The sequence below is a fragment of the Tamandua tetradactyla genome, chromosome 1 (genome assembly GCF_023851605.1).
Source record: "Tamandua tetradactyla isolate mTamTet1 chromosome 1, mTamTet1.pri, whole genome shotgun sequence".
Classification (NCBI taxonomy): Eukaryota; Metazoa; Chordata; class Mammalia; order Pilosa; family Myrmecophagidae; genus Tamandua; species Tamandua tetradactyla.
The window spans coordinates 7,274,817-7,302,077 of NC_135327.1; the positions used below are offsets into that span (position 1 = coordinate 7,274,817).

Here is a 27,261-nt window from a genome sequence, read left to right on the forward strand (position 1 = left end):
TTTTTGTGCGAGTTTCACATGTAAACGTGAGTAGAAGGCCAAGTCAGACCGTTTCAAAGCTGTGTAGAGAATTTTATCCTTTTTTTTCCCTTCTACGCGGAGAGGGCCTGGACGCAGTTCCACCCTCTCTCTGCACCAAGGGTGGAAAAGGTTTTGTAACCTGGGACGTCAGGGGGGGCTGGCCTCGTGTGAGGGGCACAGAGAACCACTCGGTCTGCCATGCCACTGGCTGTTCGGTTGTCAGGACCTCTTCCTGGGTTACTCCCTGCCCACCTTTCTCTGGGCTAAGCCATTTCACCTGGGGACCAGGAAGGTTCACCACCTTCTTACTTGTGACCCACCCTCTTGGGGAACAGAAGGGGCCTAAGAGGAGAAAACAAATGCGAGGTGGTGTCCCCAAGCCCAGTAGTAAGACACCCATGCCAATCCAAGACACTTGTAGCCTGAAACTACCTGTGGTGTAAAGCCATTTTTGAAAAATCTCCATCCAACAGACCAGTTTCCACCTTGCCTCTTGTGGAGAATGCTCCCAGTTTCCCTGCTGCTGCAGGTAGACTCCCACTGACCTTTGGGTGGAGATGACTTCACCCACCAGGTGGAACAGCTTGGAACTAGGTGAGGAAGAGCTAGTCTAGATGCCCAGCCTTACAGGAGCAAGGGGACCGATCATAATTTTGGGCTAAAATATTTCCCCTTGAGTTTCTCTCTCTCCCTCTGAGAGTGTAGAAGCTTTTCAGAGATCCCATGAAGAAATACAGTACTAAAACTTGTATTTTGACTAGTGCATTTCCTAATATAACTTATGTAGACGGCTTAATTGAACACCGTAAGTACATGGAACCTTGAGTAGGACATGAGATTTTGTGGGTTTGCCCAGAGTGATGCCCCGATAAATTCCAGAGTGATTTGGACAGTGAATAAGTATTTGCAAAGTCCCCTTAGGGGAATGATGAGAAAGGGGGAAAATTCAACTTCCCCAAGTTGAATTCTTGATATTCTCATAAGCAGTATGAGCCCCCAGTCTTGCGGTTTGTTCATATGAAACTTAACCCCACAAAGGATAAGTCAAGCCTACTTAAAATTAGGCCTAAGAGTCACCTCCAAGAGAACCTCTTTTGTTGCTCAGATGTGGCCTCTCTCCAGCCAACACAAGCAAACTCACCACCCTCCCCCTGCCTATGTGGGACATGACTCCCAGGGGTGTGGATCTTCCTGGCAACGTGGGACAGAAATCCTAGAATGAGCTGAGACTCACCATCAAGGGATTGAGAAAACCTTCTGGACCAAAAGGGGGAAGAATGAAATGAGACAAAGTGTCAATCGCTGAGAGTCCCAACAGAGTGGACAGGTTATCCTGGAGGTTATTCTTACGCATTAAGTAGATATCACCTTGTTATCCAAGAGGAAATGGAGGCTGGAGGGAACTACCTGAAATTGTGGAGCTGTGTTCCAGTAGCCATGTTTCTTAATGATGATTGTATAATGATACAGCTTTCACAGTGTGACTGTGTGATTGTGAAAACCTTGTGTCTGATGCTCCTTTTATCTACCTTGTCAACAGACGAGTAGAACATATGGAATAAAAATAAATAATAGGGGGAACAAATGTTAAAATAAATTCAGTTTGAAATGCTAGTGATCAATGAAAGGGAGGAGTAAGGGGTATGGTATGTATAAATTTTTTTTGTTTCCGTTTTATTTCTTTTTCTGAATAGATGCAGATGTTCCAAGAAATGATCATGACAATGAATATGCAACTATGTGATGATATTGTGACTTACTGATTATATATGTAGAATGGAATGATCAAAATAAGAATGTTTGTGTTTGTGTGGTGTTTTTTGGTATTAAAAAAAATTAAAAATTAAAAAAAGTTAAATATGGAATTAAAAATGAGAAATTAAAAATTGACCTACAATATCATTTATAGCTGAATACTGATAACATTTTAATAAACAAAAACATGTATTAAACAGCTAGAAGGGAAAATCTGAGATGATGGTATCATACCCCATGACAAACTCTGGGAAGTGTCCTGTAACTCCGTGTTGAAGAATGCTTTGAAACTATTGCTTTTTTCTTTGTTTTGTATACATGTTATACTATACAATAAAAGTAAAAAAAAAAAAAAAAAAAGAAATACAGTACTGCACACTAATCCTAAAATGTTAGAGCCGATGTGTTTGTTACTACCTTGGAGATAACCAAGACTTAACCAACCATCTCTCATTGCTTGGTTACAATTGAGGATTAAAGGGTTAAGGGGGGAGGGGCACTTGAACGCCATGCAGAGTAACTGCCCACACAAATCTCAGGTTGCCATAAAAGAGGACCTAACACCTGGATGGTTTCTTGGGGAAGGTGGAGAAGAGGCAACAGGTAATAGGTGGAAAGATGCTTTGCTTTAATGAATGGTAATTTCTTTCCTTTTATAACACCCTGACTTATGGTTCTGAAGGGTGAGAGAAAGCTACTGCCTACTTTTAAAGAAAGCATAGAGCCAAAGAGAAGTGTGATCAGACTAGCTATTCTAGTTCTGCTAGTGATAGAGATGGCATGAAGCATTAATTCACCGGCAACCAACTGATAAAATTCTTTATTTCACTTTTGAATGTTTAACACTTTCCTGATTATTCCGTGTAAGGTGAAACTAGAACTGTTTAAAAGACATACACAAGTCTAGGTACATCAATAACCAGGGATTTTCTTTTTTTACTATACTATTTTCACAACCACGGGTGCTTGCTAGGCAATATAACCATCACAAAAGCAAATGTTAGGCAGAATACTGGTAAGGAAAAACAAAGCAAGAAAGAGCTACCAGATATACAGACAGGCTCAGTTCCACATTCACTACTGCATTGTATCAAGTGCCAAATATTAACTGCACGTTTTTGTTCGACTAGAAAGGAGGGATTTTTTTTTTAATTGTTTTTGGTTTGTTTTAAATCAGTGCATGGATTTTTCTTTTCTCATTTCAGCAGATGGACAAACAGATGGACTCTAGAGCTACATGGAATGTTATAAGGTAGAGGGGTGATACTGTGAGACTGACAGGCCTGGCAACTCCTGCCTTCTCCACTGCTGTGTTCATGAAACATCCCTGCATTATAGGGTCTTGTTTAAATGTGCCTGAGAATTTAGCTGGAAGAGTACACTTGGGAGATCTGGTGACAGGTACTAACGAGCATTATCAAGGCTAGTAGTTGCATTATTGGGAGAAATTGTGGATGTCTAAGATTACTTTTTCTATTCAGATCTTGGTATGACTTAAGAATAACAAACGTGTTGAGAACTGGAGGAAGACAGAGCTATGGTGCTGGCAGCTCTTCGCGACTTTCTGCAGCAATGCCTGCTCACCCATCAGATGCTCACTGGCTTCTCTCACCCTCTCCAGGCCCCATCCCTGCTCATACAGTATTAAACAGTGAACAAAAGACAGAGATAGAATTCCAAAAGAAAAAGGCAGGAGGACAGAAACCCAGACAGGGAAGAGAAAACCAAAGTCAATTCATAAAAGCACAGGGGAAAAGAATACTGAGATTTCAAAATTTGAAAGCCCAAGCTAGGAAGAGTCCAAAAGATCTGAGTACTCCTTGAGTGAAGGCAATCTACTCTCTGCAAAATATCCTTAAAGATATTATCCAGTAAACAAATAAGACCATTTGTAAGACACACAGTTTTCTTTTTCTTTAGCTCCATGGTTACAGGGAAAACAGATTCCACTACTGACGCACAAAGCTGCAAATTATGCAGGAAAAGGAGTTCAGTTATGTGTGTGTATGAGCACTGGACCTTTTTGATAACCCACTTATCTGCCACAAAGAATATCAACTTCAGGCTTCGAGTTTCCTCAGAGAAGGACACAGTGAACATCTGTGGTCATGAGCTTTTGAGTAGAACAGCCCAAACTGGCCAAGTGTTTATAACCCCCAAACATCAGGCAGAACTACTGTGAGTTACTATTCAACTTGAATGCCAAATGACAGGTGTCTCACTCCAAGTCCCAGCGTCACAATATAATCTCTATAACTTTCTGTACAACTTTACAATGGAATTGTATTTCAGTGACTATTTTGATATCAGATTAAACTTTCCAAAAAGTTATACAATAATTCAGTTCTATTTTTTCTACCAATAAGAGTTCTGCTAAATTACAAAACCCCATAATCACAGTGTTCAGTTTTTTAAAAATTAAACACACGGAAATCCTGTCATTGTTAATCAAAATCAAAACTTTCAGAATGCCGTGGCATTTCTGTGGCCAATCTGAGTTTTTAGATATAAATATCAGCTGTTTATCCCATGGACCATTTTTGCTAGGCTGAGGCTGTGAAAAATCGAAAGTCGATGTACGATTCTTTTTTTTTTTTTTTATCGCACAAAGGGATACATGTGGAGGGTAGAGAGTGACACTGAATTAATCACGAAGCACGAGAGACATTAGTTCTCTCCCTCCCCAGCATCTCCTTCATCTCCCTGGTTTTCTGACGTCCACAGCTGCAAGAGAAAAACAAAACTACAATCAAAGTAGGTCTAGTGAAATTTGCTTAGGGAGGGAGCTCAGTCAGTATATAATCTTATCTCACTCAACTGTTAAAAATTCTCCCTGTACCACTGCAGACACCGATGACTGCACAAAGGTCAAATCTTTAGCACTTAGGGATTATTTAACAATTTCAAATTTTAACTACATTTAACAAGAGTACAAATCCCCTCTTAAATCTGGGATACAGTGAATTGTTAAATAGGTGAATATGAAACAGACTTTAAACCATCCAGAAATAGTCATTGAAATTAGTAATACTTACAGTCAGATTATCTCTAAGTAACTGCATGATCAGGGTGCTGTCTTTATAAGATTCTTCATTCAGTGTATCCAATTCAGCAATTGCCTCATCAAATGCCTAAAACAAAGAGGCATTAGCAAAATACTTACAGGCTCAAGTCAGAGAAATGTTCTCCCTTACAGCTGAATATTAATTTTTCTTCCTGCATAGTTCATAGGGGAACATACACTCTTATTACATGGTTTTCTAAATGTTTCAGTCAACATATCCTGCACATTTACAAAGCACCCAACAACGACAAAATTCCTTGATAAGAACTTTGCTGTACCTAATAAATCAATAGGTATTCCTATTAATCCAGCACATTCATTCTATGCAAATTCACCTAAATTTTTAATCGCCAAAGAATTCTAGTAATCCCTTTTTTGTTTTTTAAACTAAAACACAAAAGTTCTGTATGTAAGAAATAAAAGGAGAAAGAGAAATTCCTATCACTAAATATTATTTGATTAAGTGAACTTTGAGAATTCATTTCAACTTTGAATTCATTTCAACTTTGAATTCATTTCAAATAACTTTCCCACTTTTAAAAAATTTTAAAGCAGCAGCAAGCATGATGAAAGATTAAAAAATATGTGGAAAAGGCAGTTGGGTTACCAAAAAAAGATAATAAGCAGTAATATAGCGAAGAAAAAAAAGTGGTCTGATTTCTTTAATTTACGCAGCTATCATTTCAGCTCTTGATATAAACTTAACGAGGAACAGCAAACTATTCTACTTTTACTCTTAATTCTTTACACAACATCCCCACCCCTGCGCGCGCACACACACACACACACAAAGGAATCAAAGACAAAAAACAAAACAAAAAACCAGCAGGAGGGGTGAGAAGAAGAAATAAAAAAGTAATGATAGGCCCACATTTATTTCATAAATAGGTATAAACCCACTCCATAAAGTCTTCAAAAAATCCTAAGACAATGAGTTATGTTAAGATAATAAAAACAAGTTATTAGAAAGCACAAGCACTGTTTTACTATGACCAGAAACCAGAGGGGTTTGCTCACCGTTTTTGCCAGGCTGCAGGCCTTTTCAGGAGAATTTAGAATCTCATAGTAAAACACTGAGAAATTAAGTGCCAGGCCAAGTCGAATTGGGTGTGTAGGCTGCATTTCTTTCTTACTAATTTCAAATGCTTCCTGGTAAGCCTGCTGGGAGTTTGACACAGTGGCTATAAGAAAGATGAAAAATATTCAAGGTTGGGTTCCTTCACAGGTTGCAGCATACACCAGATCCACTATCAAAAAATTTTACCAAACTGAACTGGAGCAAATGACCTATCAAATTAGGTATCAGTGTCTCTACCATCCAATAACAAACTTCTGTTAAATGCTTATTCTAAGCTAAGTACTGTATTAACTGCTTTTGGGGAAAAGTAAAGGCCATATGACAAAAACTACTTAAGCAATAAAGAAATAGAGATGTAATTTTAAGAAGGTAGAACGTGGAAAACGATATGCTCAAGTAGAAAAATTGTCTTTGGAGTCAAGAGACCCAAACTTGAAATTCCCTTTCTTCTTCACTAGGTGTGTGGCTTAGAGAAAAAGAAAACCTCCATGAGCCCTGATTTCCTTCTCAAAATATGGCAGACTCCCACCTAAACTCAAGGGTTGTGTGAGGAATAAATTAAACTCAACAGTACTTGGTAATAGTAGGCACTAATAAAACACAGCTATAATTGTTATTATGACCATAATACATGTGATAAAAGAAGTACATCACTGTGGTGGTTTCAAACCACCAAACATTTTAAACTTTTGCCTCTAAAAAAAGAGCTACCAAATAATGCTTTCCAGACCTTTAATGTTTTCCATATTTTGCCCCTTAGTAACATTTTGATTTGTCAACCCCTATAACCTCATGCATCACAGATGATCCCAATGGCGTGGCTGTTTAAATTCTGACTCCTGTGCTGTCAGTGTCTATGGTGAACAGACAAACCAAAACCTTAAGTCATTATAACAGAAAACTGGCTCCTCAATTGTTCAAATTTCTCTAAAGAATATACTTACTTTGTTTACTGTCTCCAGATGCCACCTCCGAAAGATATCTAAAATAATCTCCTTTCATTTTCAAGTAGAACACCTTACTTTCTGGTTGTGTAGCATTGGGAATAAGATATTTGTCCAACAGCTCCTAAAAAGTGATTTACATTCTATTAAGAATTTTGAAGTCTTATTATTTATAAGATGTTAAAACTATGTATGAGACTCAAGATACACACTACCACTACTATGTCATTTTTTTCGAAGAGTTAAAAAAAAAAGCAATGATATTTTTCATCCAAAGCTTTTAAGTGTAGTTTAGCCCAGGTCATAAGAGCAGATGCATGGTTCCTCCTTCCATAAGGTTTGATTAAACACTTTTGATCATCCATAAGAGGTTCATTAAAGTATAGCCATACAATGGAATGCTATGCAGGCCTTAAAAACAACAATGTAAAACTACACTGATGATATGGAAAGGCTCTAACAAGAAATCTGAGTGAAAACAAAAGATTGTAAATAACACATCAATCCTACTATAATAATAAAATATTTGTGCATGCACACAAATATGTAGGGAAAAAGTATGGAAGGATATACATCAATATGTTAATAATAGTTCTCTGGATAATAGGGATTAGAAGTGATTTTTACTTTCTTATTTATACTCTTCTGCCCTGTTCTTTTGTTTTTCTTTTTTTAAACAGTAAATATTTATTTCTGTAATTGGAAGAAAAAAAAGATTTACATTATAGGAGGAAAAAAGTGATAAATAGAGCAAAACTGCCAAGAACTAAGTTTAGAACCAAACAGACCTGGATTCAAATCCTTCCTCTGCCACTTAGTATCTGTATGACCCTGGATATATTACTTAATTGCCCTGAGCCCAGATTTCCTAAGCTGTACAATGGGGATCATAATAGCCATTTCCTAGGGTACTTCTGAAGGAAAATGAGCTAACGGACATAAAGGCACTTAAACAGTGCCTAGCACATAGTAAGCACTCAAAGAGTAGCTAGTTCTGTTATTAAAAATAAATTCCTTTAAACATTTATGCTTACAACAAAAGTAGTTCTGAAGGAGTCCACGCTTCGTAAACAGAGCAATATTTTCGAAGAGTTGTTTTAGAATGTGGCATCCTGAAAAACTGGTTAAGAGGCAGTAAGAACCATGCTCTTCTTCACATTCTTTCAGATGCTCTTAAAAGCTGGTCTACATTTCAGGAATTATGGAACTTTCTTGCCTTTGGAATGCATGCCATACTTCATCTGAATACCAGATGTACCTAACATTCAGGAATTAGTGCACCATTAACAAACCCCCAAATTACCAACATGAAACAAATTTAGCCATGACACTCTTACACTATGAGTCTAATCAAAAGAGAAGCTCAGTGCAAAAACTTAGTTATAAGGGGATTTAATCAATCAGAGTGAGAAGATGCAAGGGGCAGTAGTCATCTTAATAGTCTTTACAGAAAGCAAGGGTTTAACGCCTTATGATTAAGGGATGAAGAGTACTGCCTGGAAGGCTGACAAGCTTCGTACTGGTTTTCAAAAGAAAGGTGTCATGGGCAGTAATTCAGAAAGGCAGCCAGCAAGGGAGGAGGTAGATCCACAAGTGTGAATTCCTTTTCCCTTCAAAGCAGCCCTCACCGTTCATTTTTACCTGATTTCACCTGGAAGAAAAAAAGAGTTCCCAGTGGGCTCAGGGTATGAGAGAGAGACAATATAATCATGATTTGCTCTAGGATATGCAACCCTCCCCACCAACCCCAGACTATGGCAAAGAGAAAGCAGGTTCGAATCAATCTCTAAGACTCATATGAAATTATGCCTGAACTGATGGGCATGCCTAACTTTCAGACAAAAAACAGGACTTTATACCATGAAGTCAAGACTGGGGAGAGGCTGAAAGCTCAGCTTCTTGATTCTGTCTCCCCTCATTGGAGATGACATCACTACTCAGACTAACATATAGAATAACCTATCGATACGGCCTCAATTTCAAAAAGATGGAGGCAGTGACTAATTGTTCTCTTTCTCAAAGCTCTTCTGGATGAGTGAGAATACCCCAAAGTGATGAGCAAGCTCTGATCAAGCAGGTGAGAAAATCACATCCTACACTTAAAACTTAGTTGCACATAGTCTGCACCTCTATCTCATAAGCTGTTTGTGTTTGCATTGTACATTAAATACTATTTAGAAATCACTGTTTAAAACAGAAATTACGGGCCTCTTACCAGAACATCATTGCAGATGTCCTGCAGTTCTGCCTCTATCTTCTCACGGTACTCTTTGCCCATCTGCTGCTTCTTCTCATTCCTCTCGGTTTTCTGTTCAATGCTGGAGATGACACGCCAGGAAGAGCGACGGGCACCTACCACATTCTTGTAGGCGACAGAGAGCAGATTTCTCTCTTCATTGGACAGTTCATGACCCTGTTCTGTGACTGCCTTCATGGCTGCAGCCATATCATCATAGCGCTCAGCCTGCTCGGCAAGTTTGGCTTTCTGCACCAGCTCACTTTTATCCATGGTCACTCCTTAAAACAGAGCAAGAGAATAAGAAAGCAAATGTCAGGCTTCAGGGCCCAGGAAAATGCATATGTGACTTCCTCCAATCCACCTAGAAAGAAGCATGACTAGGTAAGTACATGTACTTCAAAATACCATCAACAATACTGAGCATATATTCAGCACCTATATAGTGAGGTATTTTGCTAGGGCCTTTATATTATTTTAATAAACAGATTTTCCCAACAGTTCTACAAGATAAGTGTGTCACAACAACCGCTTCTCCCCGAAGAAAAAGAGGTTGAGGGAGAAGGTAAAATACGTGCCCAGGGCAACACTCCAAGTAGATATGGGGTAGGAAAATAGAATTCAAATTCGACTTCTTTCAACAATTGTCTGGTTTTGACCAAATCAATTCAATCAATTCTGAAGCAAAGGGTATGATTTTTTTTTCACATTTTAAAGTGTTTTAATGTTCATTTAAGTGGTTTACTGTTCTTTACTATTTCAATCTGCCCATTTTTTTATACCCCTTATCTCCATCAACTTTTATTTATTTTTTGTCCTTATTTTTGTACTCATCTGTCTATACCCTGGGTAAAGGGAACACCAGACACAAGGTTTTCACAATCACATGGTCACACTGTAAACACTATACAGTTATCCAATAATCTTCAAGAATCAAAGCTACTGGAACACAGTTCAGACTTTCAGGTGCTTCCTTCCAGCCACTCCAATACATCATACACTAAAAACAGACATCTATATAATGCATAAGAATAACCTCCAGAAGGAGGTTATTTTTTTCAATTTTTAAATCTTTTAATATAAATACATGGAAATACTGACATTAGAAAGATGGAAATAGTCATACTATACAAACCGTAAGCATATGAAAACAGGACTGACCAAATTATAATAGCAGATTTTAAAAACTTTTTTATTGTACAGTATAACATATATACAAAGCAAAGAAATAAAAAAGCAGTAGTTTTCACAGCACTCTTCAACAAGTAGTTACAGGACAGATCCCAGAGTTTGTCATGGACTACCATACGATCCTCTCAGATTTTTTTCCTCCAAGCTGCTCCAGGATATAGGAGGCTAATAAGCTTAAATATGTTTTTATCAAGCAGTATGATTTTAAATGGTATTGTTTTTAAACTTTTAAAACTGTATAACATACATACAAAGCAAAGAATGAAAAAAGCAAGTTTTCAAAGCACTCTTCAACAAGTAGTTACAGGACAGACCCCAGAGTTTGTCATGGGCTACCACATTATCCTCTCAGATTTTTCCTTCTAGCTGCTCCAGAATTTAGAAATAAATTATTTAATCATCTCAACCAACTTTTCTTTTCTTTTTTGTGACAAATAACATATATACAAAAAACCACAACATTTCAAAGCACAGCAAAACAATTAGTTGGAGAACAGATTTCAGAGTTTGACACGGGTTACAATTCCACAGTTTTAGGTTTTAGCAGCTCTAAGATACTGGTGACTAAAAGAAATATCAATATAATGATTCAGCAATGATACTCGTTTGTCAAACCCTACTTCCTCTGTATAACTCCACCATCACCTTTGATCTTTCTCCCCCACTCTTAGGGGTCTTTGGGCTAAGGCCATTCTACCTTTTTCAAGTTGGAAGGGGCTGTCAATAATACAGGATAGTAGAGGAGCCAAGATGATGGCTTAGAGAGGTGTGGGATTTAGTTCGTGCTCCAAAGCAGCTAATAAATAGTCAGGAACAGTACAGAACAACTGCTGGGGCCACGTCAGTGATTGGACACACAGCATACCCCAGTCTGGACCGGCTACGAGTGCCCCCTGAACCGTGAGTTGCCCATGGCAGCCGGCGCCCCTCCCCCATAGGTTTTTTCCAGAGGGGAAAGGAAAGGGACATTACCAGTTGTGGAATTAATTAACAAATTCTGACTACTAAACATAGGCGCCCAGCTCAGCTGAACCTTGAGTAAAAGCAGAAGTTCCTGTTTTTTTGCCCCAGTGCAGACAGGGCAGGGCTGACAGAATAAGGAAAAAAAACAAAACAAAACAAAACCAGGTTTTTTTGGATCTGAAAAGGTCTAGGCCCTGTGGGAAAGGAGGGGGCACATAGGACCTGGAGATAGACAGAGCAACATACCAACTTAAGTTCTTGACTAGCAAACCTGAGGATCGGGGTCCTGCTCTGAAAAGGATTTTTCTTTTTATCTTTTGTGGCTGTGTTTCTTCAGCTTGATAACTCTTTGGATACAGCTGCAAGGCTTCCTGGGCTTCCCTGCCCCAGGCATAGGCAGGAACAGGCTTGTTTGAGGGCATGTCTGGAGCCTGTGCCTTCCCCAGGAGAGGGGTGGGGCCCAGCTCCCATGGAATCTCTCCCTCAAGGAATTCAGACCACAAGGTGTGGAAAGGGGAAGCAATTAAGGCCAACCTACAACCTCTCTTCTGTCTCCACCATGTCCCCAGCAGGGAGAGTCTGCTGAAGTTAAAGGTACCAAATCACCTTATGTTGGTGGGACCCGGAGGCAGAAAAGCACCACATACTAGACAGGGTAGGAAGAACACAGAGTCCAGAGAATATATAGGAAAACCTTCCAAACTGCTGGGTCTCACCCTCAGGGGAAATCGACGGAGGTGACTCTTCCTGAGAGGAGACCAGGGTGGTCTGGGAAAATTTGGCTGGGGTCTATAATACCTAAACAGACCCTCCAGGGGTGGGGGAAAGGCACCATACAGGCAGGGCAAGAAAAAAAAAAACAAGAACTGAAAAATTCTGATCTATTGAACAAAACCTAAGCTAGAGGACTAGAATAAGTTGAACTGAATGCCGAAGAACAGACAGACAACAAAAGCATGCAGCAAGAAAATCCTAGGTAAAAGAAGTGAAAACAATCTCCACAATAACTAATTAAGGTAATTAAATGCCTAGACACCAGCAAAATATAACGAATCATTCTAGGAAAATTGAAGATATGGCCCAAAGGAACAAACCAACAATTCAAATGAGATACAGGAGCTGAAGCAATTAATTCAGAATATTCAAATAGACACAGAAAACCTCATCAAAAACCAATCAATGAATTGAAGGAGGATATAAAAAAGGCAAGGAATGAACAAAAAGAAGAAATTGAAAGTCTGAAAAAACAAATCACAGAACTTATGGGAATGAAAGCACAGTAGAAGAGATGAAGAAAACAATGGAAACCTACAATGTCAGATTTCCAGAGGCATAGCATAGGATAGTGAAGTGGAGGACGGGACATCTGAAATCTGACAAGCAAAAGAAATATAGGGAAAAAAATGGAAAACTATGAGCAGGGACTCAGGGAACTGAATGACAACATGAAGCACAGAAAGATACATGTTCTGGCTGTCCCAGAAGGAGAAGAGAAGGGAAAAGGAGGAGAAAAACTAAGAGGAAATTACCACTGAAAATTTCCCAACTCATATGAAAGACTTAAAATTACAGATCCAAGAAGTACAGCATACTCCAAAGAGAACAGATCCAACCAGACATACTCCAAGACACTTACTAATCAGAATATCACATATCAAAGAGAAAGAGAAAATCTTGAAAGGAGCAAGAGAAAAACAATCCATCCCATACAAGGGAAGCCCAATAAGACTATGCGTAGATTTCTCAGCAGAAACCTTGGAGGTAAGAAGACAGTGGGATGATACATTTAAGATACTAAAAGAGAAAAACTGCCAACCAAGAATTTATACCCAGCAAAACTATCCTTCAAAAATGAGGGGGAAATTAAAACATTTGCAGTCAAAAATTCACTGAGAGAATTTGCGACCAAGAGACCGGCACTGGAAAAAATACTAAAGGGAACACTAGAGACAGATAAGAAAAGACAATAGAGAGACATGTGGAGAAGACTATAGAAATGAAGACTATCAGTAAAGGTAAAAAGAAGTAAAATGAGATATGACATATAAAATCCAAAAGGCAAAACAGAAGAAGAAAGTACTGCCCATACAGTAGTAACACTAAATATTAATGGATTAAACTTCCAAATCAAAAGACATAGACTGGCAGAATTGATTAAAAACATGACCCATCTATATGCTGTCTACAGGAAACACATCTGTTCTAGTTTGCTAGCTGCTGGAATGCAACACACCAGAGATGGATTGACTTTTAATAAAAGGGGGTTTATTTTGTTAGTTCTTCAGAGGAAAGGCAGCTAACTTTCCACTGAGGTTCTTTCTTACGTGGGAAGGCACAGAATAGTCTCTGCTGGTCTTCTCTCCAGGCCCTTGGGTTCCAACAACTTTCCGCGGGGTGACTTCTTTCTGCATCTCCAATGCCTGGGCTCAGCTGCAAGTGCTAAGATGAGGAATGCCGAGCTGCTTAGGCTTTGCTACGTTGTGTTCTCTCATTTAAGCAACAGCCAATTAAGTCAAACATCACTCAAAGCAGCAGACACACCTCCTAGCCGACTGCAAATGTAATTAACAACAGATGAGGTTCACGTACCATTGGCTTATGTCCGCAGCAAAAAGACTAGATATGCTCACCTGGCCAAGTTGACAACTGAATCTAACTAACACAACATCTTAGACCCAAGGATAAACATAGGTTGAAAGTGAGAGGTTGGGAAAAGATATTTCATGCAAATAACAATCAGAAAAGAACAGGAGTAGCTATATTAATATCTAACAAATTAGATTTCAAATGTAAAGCAGTTAAAAGAGACAAAAAAGGACACTATGTATTAATAAAAGGAACAATTCAACAAGAAGACATAACGATCATAAATATTTATGCACCGAGCCAGAATGCTCCAAAATACATGAGGAAAACACTGAAAAGAGAAATAGACAGATCAACCATAATAGGTGGAGACTTCAATTCCCCACTCTCATCAATGGAAAGAACATCTAAACAGGAGATCAATAAAGAAACAGAGAATTTGAATAATACAATAAATGAGCTAGACTTAACAGACATTTATAGAACATTACACCCCACAACAGCAGGATACAGCATTTTCTCAAGTGCTCATGGATCATTCTAAAGGACAAACCATAAGCTGGATCACAAAGCAAGTCTCAATAAATTTAAAAAGACTGAAATCGTACAAAACACTTTCTCAGATCATAAAGGAATGAAGCTGGAAATCAATAATAGGCAGAGGGCCAGAAAATTCACAAATATATGGAGGCTCAACAACACACTCTTAAACGACCAATGGGTCAAGAAAGAAATTACAAGAGAAATCGGTAAATATCTTGAGGCAAATGAAAATGAAAACACAACGTATCAAAATTTATGGGATGCAGCAAAGGCAGTGCTAAGAGGGACATTTATTGCCCTAAATGCCTATATCAAAAAAGAAGAAAGGGCAAAAATCGAGGAATTAACTGCCCACTTGGAAGAACTAGAGAAAGAACAGCAAACTAACCCCAAAGCAAGCAAAAGGAAAGAAATAATGATGATTAGAGCAGATAGAAATGAAATTGAGAACATGAAAACAATCGAGAAAATCAACAAAACCAGAAGTTGGTTCTATGAGAAAATCAATAAGATTGATGGACCCTTAGCAAGGTTGACAAAAAGAAGGAGAGAGAGGATGCAAATAAATAAAATCGGAAATGGAAGAGTAGACAAAACCACTGACCCCACAGAAATAAAGGAAGTAATGACAGGATACTATGAACAACTTTATACTAATAAATACAACAATGCAGATGAAAAGGACAACTTCCTAGAAAGGCATGAACAACCAATACTGACTCAAGAAGAAATAGACAACCTCAACAAACCAATCACAGTAAAGAAACTGAATCAGTCATTAAGAAGCTCCCCAAAAAGAAAAGTCCAAGACCAGATGGCTTCACATGTGAATTCTACCAAACATCCAAGAAAAAATTAGTACCAATCCTGCTCAAACTCTTCAAAAAAATTGAAAAGGAGGGAAAACTACCTAACTCATTCTACGAAGCCAACATCACCCTCATACCAAAACCAGACAAAGATATTACAGGAAAAGAAAACTACAGGCCAATTTCTCTAATGAATCTAGATGCAAAAGTCCTCAACAAAATTCTTGCAAATCGAATCCAGCAGCACATTAAAAAAAATTATACACCATGACCAAGTAGGATTCATCCCAGGTATGAAAGGATGGTTCAACATAAGAAAATCAATTAATGTAATACACCATATCAACAAATCAAAGCAGAAAAACCACATGACCATCTCGATTGAGACAGAAGACGCATTTGAGAATACTCAACACCCTTTCTTGTTGAAACACTTCAAAAGACAGGAATAAAAGGGAACTTCCTCAAATTAATAAAGGGAATGTATGAAAAGCCCACAGCTAACATCATCCTCAATGGGGAAAAACTGAAAACGTTCCCCCTAAGATCAGGAACAAGACAAGATGCCCACTATCACCACTGTTATTCAACATTGTGCTGGAAGTTCTAGCCAGAGCAATTAGACAAGAAAAAGAAATACAAGGCATCAAAATTGGAAAGGCAGAAATAAAACTCTCACTGTCTGCAGATGATATGGTACTATATGTCAAAAACCCTGAAAAATCCACACCAAAACCACTAGAGCTAAGAAATGAGTACAGTGAAGTGGCAGGTTACAAGATCAACACTCAAAAATCTGTAGTGTTTCTATACACTAGTAATGAACAATCTGAGGGGGAAATCAAGAAAAAAGTTTCATTTACAATTAAAATCAAAAGAATGAAATATTTAGTAATAAACTTAACTAAAGATACAAAAGACCTATACAAAGAAAACTACAAGAAATTGTGCAAAGAAATCACAGAAGACCTAAATAAATGGAAGGGCATACTGTGTTCATGGAATGGAAGACTTAATATAATTAAGATATCAATTCTACCTAAATTGATTTACAGATTCAATGCAATACCAATTAAAATCCCAAAAACTTACTTTTCAGAAATAGAAAAACCAATAACCAAATTTATCTCGAGAGGCACAGTGCTGCGAATAGCTAAAAATATCCTGTGAAAGAAAAATGAAGTTGGAGGCCTCACACTACCTGACTTCAAGGCGTATTATGAAGCTACTGTGGTCAAAACAGCATGGTACTGGCATAAAGATACATATACTGACATATGGAATCGAATAGAGGGTTCAGATATAGACCCTCTCATCTATGGACAATTGATCTCTGATAAGGCAGTCAAGCCAAGTCACTTGGGACAGAACAATCTCTTCAATAAATGGTGCCTAGAGAACTGGATATCCACATGCAAAAGAATGAAAGAGGATCCATATCTCACACCCTATTAAAAAATTAACACAAAACAGATCAAAGACCTAAACATTAGATCTAAAACCATAAAACTATTAGAAAAAAATGTGGGGCGATATCTTATAAATCTTATAATAGGAGGCGGGTTCCTAGACCTTACACCCAAAGCACGAGCACTGAAGAAAGAAAGAAAGAAATGGGAACTCCTCAAAATTAAACACTTTTGTGCATCAAAGAACTTCATCAAAAAAGCAAAAAGACAGCCTACACAATGGGAGTCAATATCCAGAAACAATATGTCAGATACAGATCTAATATCCAGAATACATAAAGAGATTGTTCAACTCAACAAAAAAAAAGAGAGACAACATAATTACAAAATGGGCAAAAGACTTAGACACTTCTCAGAAGAGGAAATACAAATGACCAAAAGGCACATGAAAAGATGCTCAACTTCCCTGTCTATTAGGGAAATGTAAATCAAAACCACAAGGAGATATCATCTCACACCCACCAGAATGGCCATCATCAATAAAATAGAAAACAGTAAGTGCTGGAGGGGATGTGGAGAAAGAGTCACACTTATCCATTGTTGCTGGGAATATCAAATGGTACAACCACTGTGGAAGGCAGTTTGGTGGTTCCTCAGGAAGCTAAATACAGAATTGCAATATGATCCGGTGATACCATTGTTAGGTATATACTTGGAGGACATGAGGGCAAGAACACAATTGGACATTTGCACGCCAATGTTTACAGCAGCATTATTTATAATTACCAAGAGATGGAAACAGCCAAAATGCCCATCAACACACGAGTGGCTAAACAAACTGTGGTATATACATATGATCGAATATCATGCAGCCGTATAGACAGAATAAAGCTATGAAGTATGTAACAACATGGATGGACCTTAAGCACATTATGCTGAGTGAGATAAGCCAAAAACAAAAGGACAAATACTGTATGATCTCACTGTTATGAACTGACATCAGTGAATACACTTGGGGAATTTCATTGGTAACAGAGACCATCAGGAGATAGAAATAGGGTTAAGATATTGGGTAATTGGAGCTGAAGGGATATAGACTGTGCAACAGGACTGACTGTAAAAACTCAGAAATGGATAGCACAATACTACCTAATTGTAATACAATTATGTTAAAACACTGAATAAAGCTGAATGTGAGAATGGCAGAGGGAGGAGGGCTGGGGGCACAAATGAAATCAGAAAGACAGATAAACACTGAGATGGTATAATCTAGGAATGCCTAGAGTGTATAATGACAGTGACTAAATGTACAAATTTTAAAAAATTGTTTTTGAATGAGGAACAACATAGGAATGTCATTACTGCAGGGTGTTGAAAATTGATAGTAATTAATATTTTAAAATTTTAACTTAAGTGTGAGACTAAAGCAAAAAATGTTTATTTGGTACAAAATTTGTATTTTAACTAGTGTATTCCCTGATATAACTTATGTAGACAGCTTAACTGAACACTATAAGTACATGGAACCTTGAGTAGAGTATGAGATTTTGTTGGTTTGTCCAGAGTGATACCCCGATAAATCCCAGAGTGATCTGAACAGTGAATAAAAAAGTATCTGCAATGTCCCCTTCAGGGAATGGTGAGAAAAGGGGAAAATTCAACTTCCCCAAGTTGAATTCTTGATATTCTCACAAGCAGTGCGGACAGCCAAACCTATAGGCTGAGACCCCATCTTGGGGTTTGTTCATATGAAACTTAACCCCACAAAGGATAGGTCAAGACTACTTAAAATTAGGCCTAACTGTCACCCCCAGGAGAACCTCTTTTGTTGCTCAGATGTGGCCTCTCTCTCCAGCCAACACAACAAGCAAACTCACTGTCCTCTCTGTCTACGTGGGACATGACTCCCACAGATGTGGATCTTCCCAGCAAAGTGGGATAGAAATCCTAGAATGAGCTGAGACTCAGCATCAAGGAATTGAGAAAACCCCTAGAATGAGCTGAGACTCAGCATCAAAGGACTGAGAAAAACCTTCTTGACTAGAAGGGGGAAGAGTGAAATGAGACAAAATAAAGTTCAATGGCTGAGAGATCCCAAACACAGTCAAGCCGTTATCCTGGAGGTTCTTCTTACGCATTAAATAGATACCATCTTGTTAGTCAAGATGTAATGGAGAGGCTGGAGGGAACTGCCTGAAAATGTAGAGCTGTGTACCAGAAGCCACGTTTCTTGAAGATGATTGTATAATGATACAGCTTTCACAATGTGACTGTGTGATTGTGAGAACCTTGTATCTGATGCTCCTTTTATCTACCTTATGAACAGACAAGTAGGACATATGGAATAAAAATAAATATCAGGGGGAACAAATGTTAAAATAAACTTAGATTGAAATGCTAGTGATCAATGAAAGGGAGGGGTAAGGGGTCTCGTATGCATGAATTTTTTTTGTTGTTTCTTTTATTTCATTTTCTGAATTGATGCAAATGTTCTAAGAAATGATGATGAATATGCAACTATGTGATGATATTGTGAATTACTGATTACATACATCAAACAGAAAGATCGTATGTTAAGAATGCTTCTTTCTTGCCATTTTTTAAAATTTAAAAATTAATAAAAATTTTTAAGATATTTTAATAAAACATTTTAATGCTTCATAATAATAATAATAATAATAATAATAATAATAATAATAATAATAATATGGGGTAGGGAGATGGAACTAGCTGATGTTCTGGAGTGCCTGGGCCCTCTAGGTTTTGGGACTTACATGATCCAGGGACCCATCTGGAGGTTGTAGGCTTCTGGAAAGTTACCCTAGTGCATGGAACCTTTGTAGAATCTTATATGTCGCCCCAAGTGTTCTTTAGGATTGGCAGGAATGGTCTTGGTTGGAATTTGGCAATGTATGATAGGTAGCAATGTCTAACTCCAGAGTAGCCTCTTGATTCTATTTGAACTCTTTCAGCCACTGATACTTTAATAGTTACACTTCTTTTCCCCCTTTTTGATCAGGATGGAGTTGTTGATCCCAAGGTACCAGGGCCAGACTCATCCCTGGGAGGCATTTCGCATGCCACAAGAGAGAGACTTTCACCCCTGGATGTCATGTGCCATGCAGTGGGGAGGGCAATGATTTCACTTACCCTCTTAGAGAGAGTTAGGCCACATCTGGGCAACAAAAGAGGTCCTCCAGAAGTAACTCTTAGGCATGCCTGTAGGTAGGCTAAGCTCCTCCACTACCTACATAAGCTTCACAAGACTAAGCCTCAAGATCAAGGGCTATTGATTGGGAGTCCCTAAAGTTTGACACAGTATCAGGGGTTTCCCCAGTGGTAAAGTTTAATAGTTCCATATTTTCTCTCCCATCCCTCAAGGGGCTTTGCCAATACTTTTTGATTATCTGCTTAATATATTCTAGGATGCATTCAGGCATTACATTAAGCTATTCAGGGTTAAAGGCCCTTATTCTTATTCTGGACTCCCTGTGTTTCAAATGAGTTATCCAGACAGGTTAAGTTAGATTATATGCTACAGAAAACTTAGGTTCGAGACAAAATAAACCTTTCATTCTTTGGTCTCAAAGAGTAGGTGTGGTTCTAAAATATAGAGAATGTTTTCCTTACCCCTGTGTTCTGAATTACCTTAATTCCAACCTGATCGGCTTCATTCTTATCTCTAAATACTAGGTTATAGATATATAAAACAGCCTCCCAAAATCCAGAAATAATAAGTAGGTTAATAAGTAATAAGTAGTATGCTCCAGAAAAATGAGAGCTAGTATTATTATATCTTCTGCAATTTACTAACTTTGTTACAAGGGAAGAACAAAAACTAACAGAAAGCAGATATGAGCTCTAACTAGCCCCAGCTCTGCTACTTACTAGCGGTATGACTTTGGTTAAGTCATTTAATCTCTTGAGTGTTTCAACTTTCTTACTGGAAAATAAAAACAGTACTAACTCTCTTAAGCAGCTGCTGTCAGGAACAACCAACCTAATATAAGTGAAGACACTCTGTAAAGTTTAAAGCACTATATATAAATACAAGGAACTAATTTTGTATATGGGTAGAGGTTGCGAGAGATATGAAATGTACTCAATAAAATACACAGCAACAGAACCTCGAACCATACTTGAGTCCATTATAAAAGCTTTTCTGAAATAAGACACAAAACTTTGTGACTTCAATTTATCGTTTTATCAAACCTTTTATACACTGATCACTGAATAGCTCCTTAAATTATAAACCTCACCTTAATTCCCTAATATAATACTATTTACAGAGTACAGTAATTTTTGGGTATTATATAGCTAAAGAAATTTATTAACCAATAATCGGTTAGTTTACAGGTAATGTCAGCTTAAATTTCCCATCTGTAGTACAGCATAAAATATGCTGATATCTTAAGGTATGAGATACCACTTTAAACAGTAGTAGGCATGTATTTTTTTTAACAAATTTTTAATTTCAATCTTTTTACTGTATAATATATATACAAAGCAAAGAAAGAAAAAAGCAGTAATTTTCAAAGCACCCTTCAACAAGTTTTACAGGGCAGATCCCAGAGTTTGTCATGGGCTACCATACCATCCTCTCAGATTTTTCCTTCAAGTTGCTCCAGAACACTGGAGGCTAGAAGGAATAAATATTTTTGTAACATAACTGACTTTTTTCTTTTCTTTTTTCTTTTTTGGTGAAAAATAGCATATATACAAAAAAGCATTAAATTTTGAAGCACAGCACAACACTTAGTTGTAGAACAGATTTCAGAGTTTGGTATGGGTTACAATTCCACAACAAATTTTTATTATTATATACATGGTATCACAACTAAGACTCAGAAAATGTGTACCAATTTAAAAACAGCAAAGTATAATCTCTACTCACAAAATGGCTTTGCTTCAAAAGTCATTTCTGTATATTCAAGAAAGAAATTCTATGGACATGGACCTACTCGAATCATACTTGAGTCCATTATAAAAGCTTTTCTGAAATAAGACACAAAACTTTGTGACTTCAATTTATCGTTTTCTCAAACCTTTTATACACTGATCACTGAATAGCTCCTTAAAAGGTTTTATTAGGTGGAACACCTAATAATAATAAGATACACTCAGACTCTAAGCAATTCAGGAGTTGCTTCTCTAGTTCTGAACTATGATTTTTCTTCCTACAGCTTATTATTCTAAATCATATTCAGAGCTGTGTCCTATATAAGGCTCATTAACTTTAAGTTTACCATCAATGAAGCAAGTCTACCTTCATCCATCTGACATCTTCACTCACATCACTAGAATGAGAGATGGTAGGGATAGTAATTCTCATAAAATATTCTATTTGCTCCCCTGTATTTTCCAGCAACTTCCCTCCAATTAGAAGGCACCATACGGTAGTTCTGTCCAATGAAAAGTAAGCAGGAATGATGCTACTTCCAGGCTGAAACTGAAAAGCCTATGTGCAATTCTCGACTCTCTCTTGCCCTACACAAGCCACCTAGAAGGCCATGTATTCTAGATGGTGCAGTCACAAAATGGTGGACTTTCTGTCAACCTCAATTCTGGAGTGACTATGTGCCAGTCTTGAATCTGTGGTGGACCCCAGAAAAGCCATGCCCTTTGATCCTCATTCAATATTGATGGGTGGGAGCATTTTGATTGTTTCCATGAAGATGTGACCCACCCAACTGTGGGTGGTAACTTTTGATAAGCTGATTTCCATGGAGGTGTGTCTCCACCCACTGAAGGTGGAGTTGCTTGCTGCAATCTAAAAAGAGGAAACATTTTGGAGAGGGTCCCTTTTTAGTAGAGCCACGAGAAAGCCAGCAGACGTTGCCATGTTCACCATGTGCCCTTTCAGCCGAGAGAGAAACAGTGAATGTCATCAGCCTTCTTGAACCGAGATATCTTTCCCCAGATGCCTTACATCGCCATGTTCTCCATGTGCCCTTTCAACTGAGAGAGAAACATTGAACATCGTTGGCCTTCTTGAACCAAGGTATCTTTTCCCCAGATGCCTCAAATTGGACATTTCTATAGACTTGTTTTAACTGGGACATTTTCTCAGACTTGGAACTTTAAACTGGCAACTTATTAAAGTCCCCGTTTTGGAAGCCATTCCATTTCTGGTATATTGCATTCCGGTAGCTAGCAAACTAGAACAGACTACAATACAAAAATTCCTGCCAACCCAACTTTTGTTCGGTTGACATTGAGATGTTGGGGTGGTTTCTTACTGCAGCACAATCTAATTTACTCTGATACAAGTACCCCCAAAATACATTATTTATAGTTTTAAAATTATATAGTGTCATTATGTCTAACTTTCTTAACCAAAAGTCTTTGATATCAAGACTATATCTCCAACATTAAATAACTCTACTTCACTGAACCTAAAACTGTCAGGCACAGCAAAAGGAAGCCAACTTCCAACGACTGAATGAACATTTCCAGTCAGTAGACTAATTTATAGTAAGCATTCACCTAGTGGCCTAACTCAAAGTTTAGAAGATAGAACCTGTGCAACTACCTATGTTCAATTCCAGTTAAGAAAATGTGGGCCAAATGCCAATTCAGAGCTAAGCCTATATATGTAATATCATAACAGAGTAATACAGAAATAAAAGGCTCAACACTGCTAAAGGATGCAAAGAAAGTCTTTGGCCCTATGAGGTCTCCAAATTAAATCCTCCCCACTTCCTCACAAGCATTAAAAGTTAAATCATACTTCTCCCAAAGAACCATGACTACTGCTTGGGACCTCTGAAATGTACACTCCCTACTTCCCAAAATAAAATGGGCTTTTCTGGTACAGCACCAACAACTTCAAGTTTCATTAGGAGAAATTCTTGGAAATTGAGAACTATCAGGGTACAGTAAAGACACAGTATTCATAACTGGTTTAATTATTTGTAAGTACACACACAATACGACTTATAACAAACAATTCATAGCTAAATATTCTGATGCCTACTGCTTACATAATTTTTAACTTACATAACATGGATTTTGAAGCAGCTACATCAACTTCAACAGGAAATGGTTACACAACACCTAGAAGTTTGGAGGAAGGCAGCAAAGAAAGGAGAAATGAAACTGCTCCTATTTCTACATCTACAATACACATCTCATCCATGCTCTCTCTATTTCCACTACACTCAGTCACTCAATATATCTCTAGCCTCCTGAATTTTTTGCTATCAGATCCATTTTTTTAACAGGCTGATCAAGCCACTTATTGCTCAAAATTCTTTTAAGTTCCCTGCTGCCCAAAAGAGAGAGTCAGATTTCCTACCCTGTCAGTGAAGGTTTTCCAGGCTACCTCCGCAACTTCTTTTTTTTTAAAATTTTTTTTATTAATTAAAAAAAATTAACAAACAAAACATTAAGATATCATTCCATTCTACATATACAATCAGTAATTCTTAACATCATCACATAGTTGCATATTCATCATTTCTTAGAACATTTGCATTGATTCAGAAAAAGAAATAAAAGACAACGGAAAAAGAAATAAAACGACAATAGAGAAAAAAAAGACTATACATACCACACCCCTTACCCCTCGCTTTCATTTACCACTAGCATTTCAAACTAAATTTAACATTTGTTCCCCCTATTATTTATTTTTATTCCATATGTTCTAATCTTCTGTTGATATAGTAGCTAAAAGGAGCATCATACACAAGGTTTATACATTCACAGTCTCATTGTGAAAGCTGTATCATTATTCAATCATCATCAAGAAACATGGCTACTGGAACACAGCTCTACATTTTCAGGCAGTTCCCTCCAGCCTCTCCACTACATCTTGAATAACAGGGGGATATTTACTTAATGTATAAGAATAACCTCCAGGATAACCTCTCGACTCTGTTTGGAATCTCTCAGCCATTGACACAGTCTCATTTCACACTTCCCCCTTTGGTCAAGAAGGTTTTCTCAATCCTTTGGTGTTAATTCTCAGCTCATTCTAGGGTTTTTCTCAGTTCCTTCATGTTGAGTCTCAGCTCATTCCAGGATCTCTGTCCCACGTTGCCAGGAAGGTCCACACCCCTGGGAGTCATGTCCCACGCAGAGAAGGGTAGGGTGGTGAGACTGCTTGTCATGTTGGCTGGAGAGAGAGGCCATATCTGAGCAACAAAAAGGGCTCTCTTGGGGGTGTCTCTTAAGCCTAAATTTTAAGTAGACTTGACCTATCCTTTGTGGGGTTAAGTTTCAAATGAACAAACCCCAAGACTGGGTGCTCAGCCTATAGCTTTGGTTGTCCACATTGCTTGTGAGAATATCAAGAATTCAACTTGGGGAAGTTGAATTTCTCCCTGCTCTCACTATTCCCTGAAGGGGACTTTGCAAATACTTTTCCAGTCACTGATCAAATCACTCTGGCATTCATTGGGGCATCACTCTGGACAAACCAACAAAATCTCATGTCCTACCTGAGATTCCAAGTACTTAACGACGTTCAATCAAACTATCTACATGACTTATATTAGGAAATGCTCTAGTCAAAATATAAATTTTGTAACAAACATTTTTTGCTTTAGTCTCACACATAAGGTGACATTTTAAAGTATTATTATCTATTTTCAGCACCCTGCAATAATGACATTCCTTTGTTCTTCCTCATGCAAAAACATTTTTAAAATCTGTACATTGTAAAATACCTAGGAATAAATTTAACTAAAGAGACAAAAAACCTATATAAAGAAAACTACAAAAAACTGTTAAAAGAAATCACAGAAGACCTAAATAGATGGAAGGGCATACCGTGTTCATGAATTGGAAGACTAAATATAGTTAAGATGTCAATCCTACCTAAATTGATTTACAGATTCAATGCAATACCAATCAAAATCCCAACAACTTATTTTTCAGAAATAGAAAAACCAATAAGCAAATTTATCTGGAAGGGCAGGGTGCCCCGAATTGCTAAAAACATCTTGAGGAAAAAAAAAGAAGCTGGAGGTCTCGCGCTGCCTGGCTTTAAAGCATATTATGAAGCCACAGTGGTCAAAACAGCATGGTATTGGCATAAAGATAGACATATCAACCAATGGAATCGAATAGAGTGCTCAGATATAGAACCTCTCATCTATGGACATTTGATCTTTGATAAGGCAGTCAAGCCAACTCACCTGGGACAGAACAGTCTCTTCAATAAATGGTGCCTAGAGAACTGGATATCCATATGCAAAAGAATGAAAGAAGACCCATATCTCACACCCTATATAAAAGTTAACTCAAAATGGATCAAAGATCTAAACATTAGGTCTAAGACCACAAAACAGTTAGAGGAAAATGTAAGGAGATATCTTATGAAACTTACAATTGGAGGCAGTTTTATGGACCTTAAACCTAAAGCAAGACCACTGAAGAAGGAAATAAATAAATGGGAGCTCCTCAAAATTAAACACTTTTGTGCACCAAAGAACTTCATCAAGAAAGTAGAAAGACAGCCTACACAATGGGAGACAATATTTGGAAATGACATATCAGATAAAGGTCTAGTATCCAGAATTTATAAAGAGATTGTTCAACTCAACTACAAAAAGACAGCCAACCCAATTACAAAATGGGAAAAAGACTTGAACAGACACCTCTCAGAAGAGGAAATACAAATGGCCAAAAGGCACATGAAGAGATGCTCAATGTCCCTGGCCATCAGAGAAATGCAAATCAAAACCACAATGAGATATCATCTCACACCCACCAGAATGGCCATTATCAACAACACAAAATGACAAGTGCTGGAGAGGATGCGGAGAAAGAGGCACACTTATCCACTGTTGGTGGGAATGTCAAATGGTGCAACCACTGTGGAAGGCAGTTTGGCGGTTCCTCAAAAAGCTGAATATAGAATTGCCATACGACCCAGCAATACCATTTGTATTTCCTCTTCTGAGAAGTGTCTGTTCAAGTCTTTTTCCCATTTTGTAATTGGATTGCCTGTCTTTCTGTTGTTGAGTTGAACAATCTCTTTATAAATTCTGGATACTAGACCTTTATCTGATATGTGGTTTCCAAATATTGTCTTCCATTGTATAGGCTATCTTTTTACTTTCTTGATGAAGTTCTTTGATGCACAAAAGTGTTTAATTTTGAGAAGCTCCCATTTATTTCTTTCTTTCTCCAGTGCTCTTACTTTAGGTGTAAGGTCTATAAAATCGCCTCCAATTATAAGATTTATAAGGTAGCTCCCTACATTTTCCTCTAATTGTTTTATGGTCTTAGACCTGATGTTTAGTTCTTTGATCCATTTTGAGTTAACTTTTGTATAGGGTGTGAGATGTGGGTCTGCTTTCATTCTTTTGCATATGGATATCCAGTTCTCTAGGTACCATTTATTGCAGAGCCTGTTCTGTCCCAAATGAGTTGGTTTGACTGCCTTATTAAAGATCAAATGTCCATAGAGGAGAGGGTCTATATTTGAGCACTCTATTCGATTCCATTAGTCAATATATCTATCTTTATGCCAGTACCATGCTGTTTTGACCAATGCGGCTTCATCATATGCCTTAACGTCAGGCAGCGTGAGACCTCCAGCTTCGTTTTTTTTTCTCAAGATACTTTTAGCAATTCGGGGCACCGTGCCCTTCTAGATAAATTTGCTTATTGGTTTTTCTATTTCTGAAAAGTAAGTTGTTGGGATTTTGACTG

At 37.8% G+C, this 27,261-nt stretch overlaps 1 protein-coding gene across 2 annotated transcripts in view; it reads right to left on the reverse strand.

The window, feature by feature from the left end:
- Window positions 1-2,580: 2,580 nt before the first annotated feature.
- Window positions 2,581-27,261, reverse strand: part of YWHAB (tyrosine 3-monooxygenase/tryptophan 5-monooxygenase activation protein beta) — a 45,204-nt gene continuing 20,523 nt past the window's right edge. For both annotated transcript variants that reach the window (XM_077168048.1, XM_077168042.1), the window contains exons 2-6: window positions 9,078-9,379; window positions 6,863-6,986; window positions 5,858-6,021; window positions 4,812-4,907; window positions 2,581-4,500 (exon numbers count right to left, since the gene is read on the reverse strand). In XM_077168048.1, coding sequence (XP_077024163.1) covers window positions 4,444-4,500; window positions 4,812-4,907; window positions 5,858-6,021; window positions 6,863-6,986; window positions 9,078-9,371 — 735 coding nt within the window. In that variant the 5' untranslated portion in view covers window positions 9,372-9,379 and the 3' untranslated portion in view covers window positions 2,581-4,443. The remainder of the gene's footprint in view (window positions 4,501-4,811; window positions 4,908-5,857; window positions 6,022-6,862; window positions 6,987-9,077; window positions 9,380-27,261) is intronic.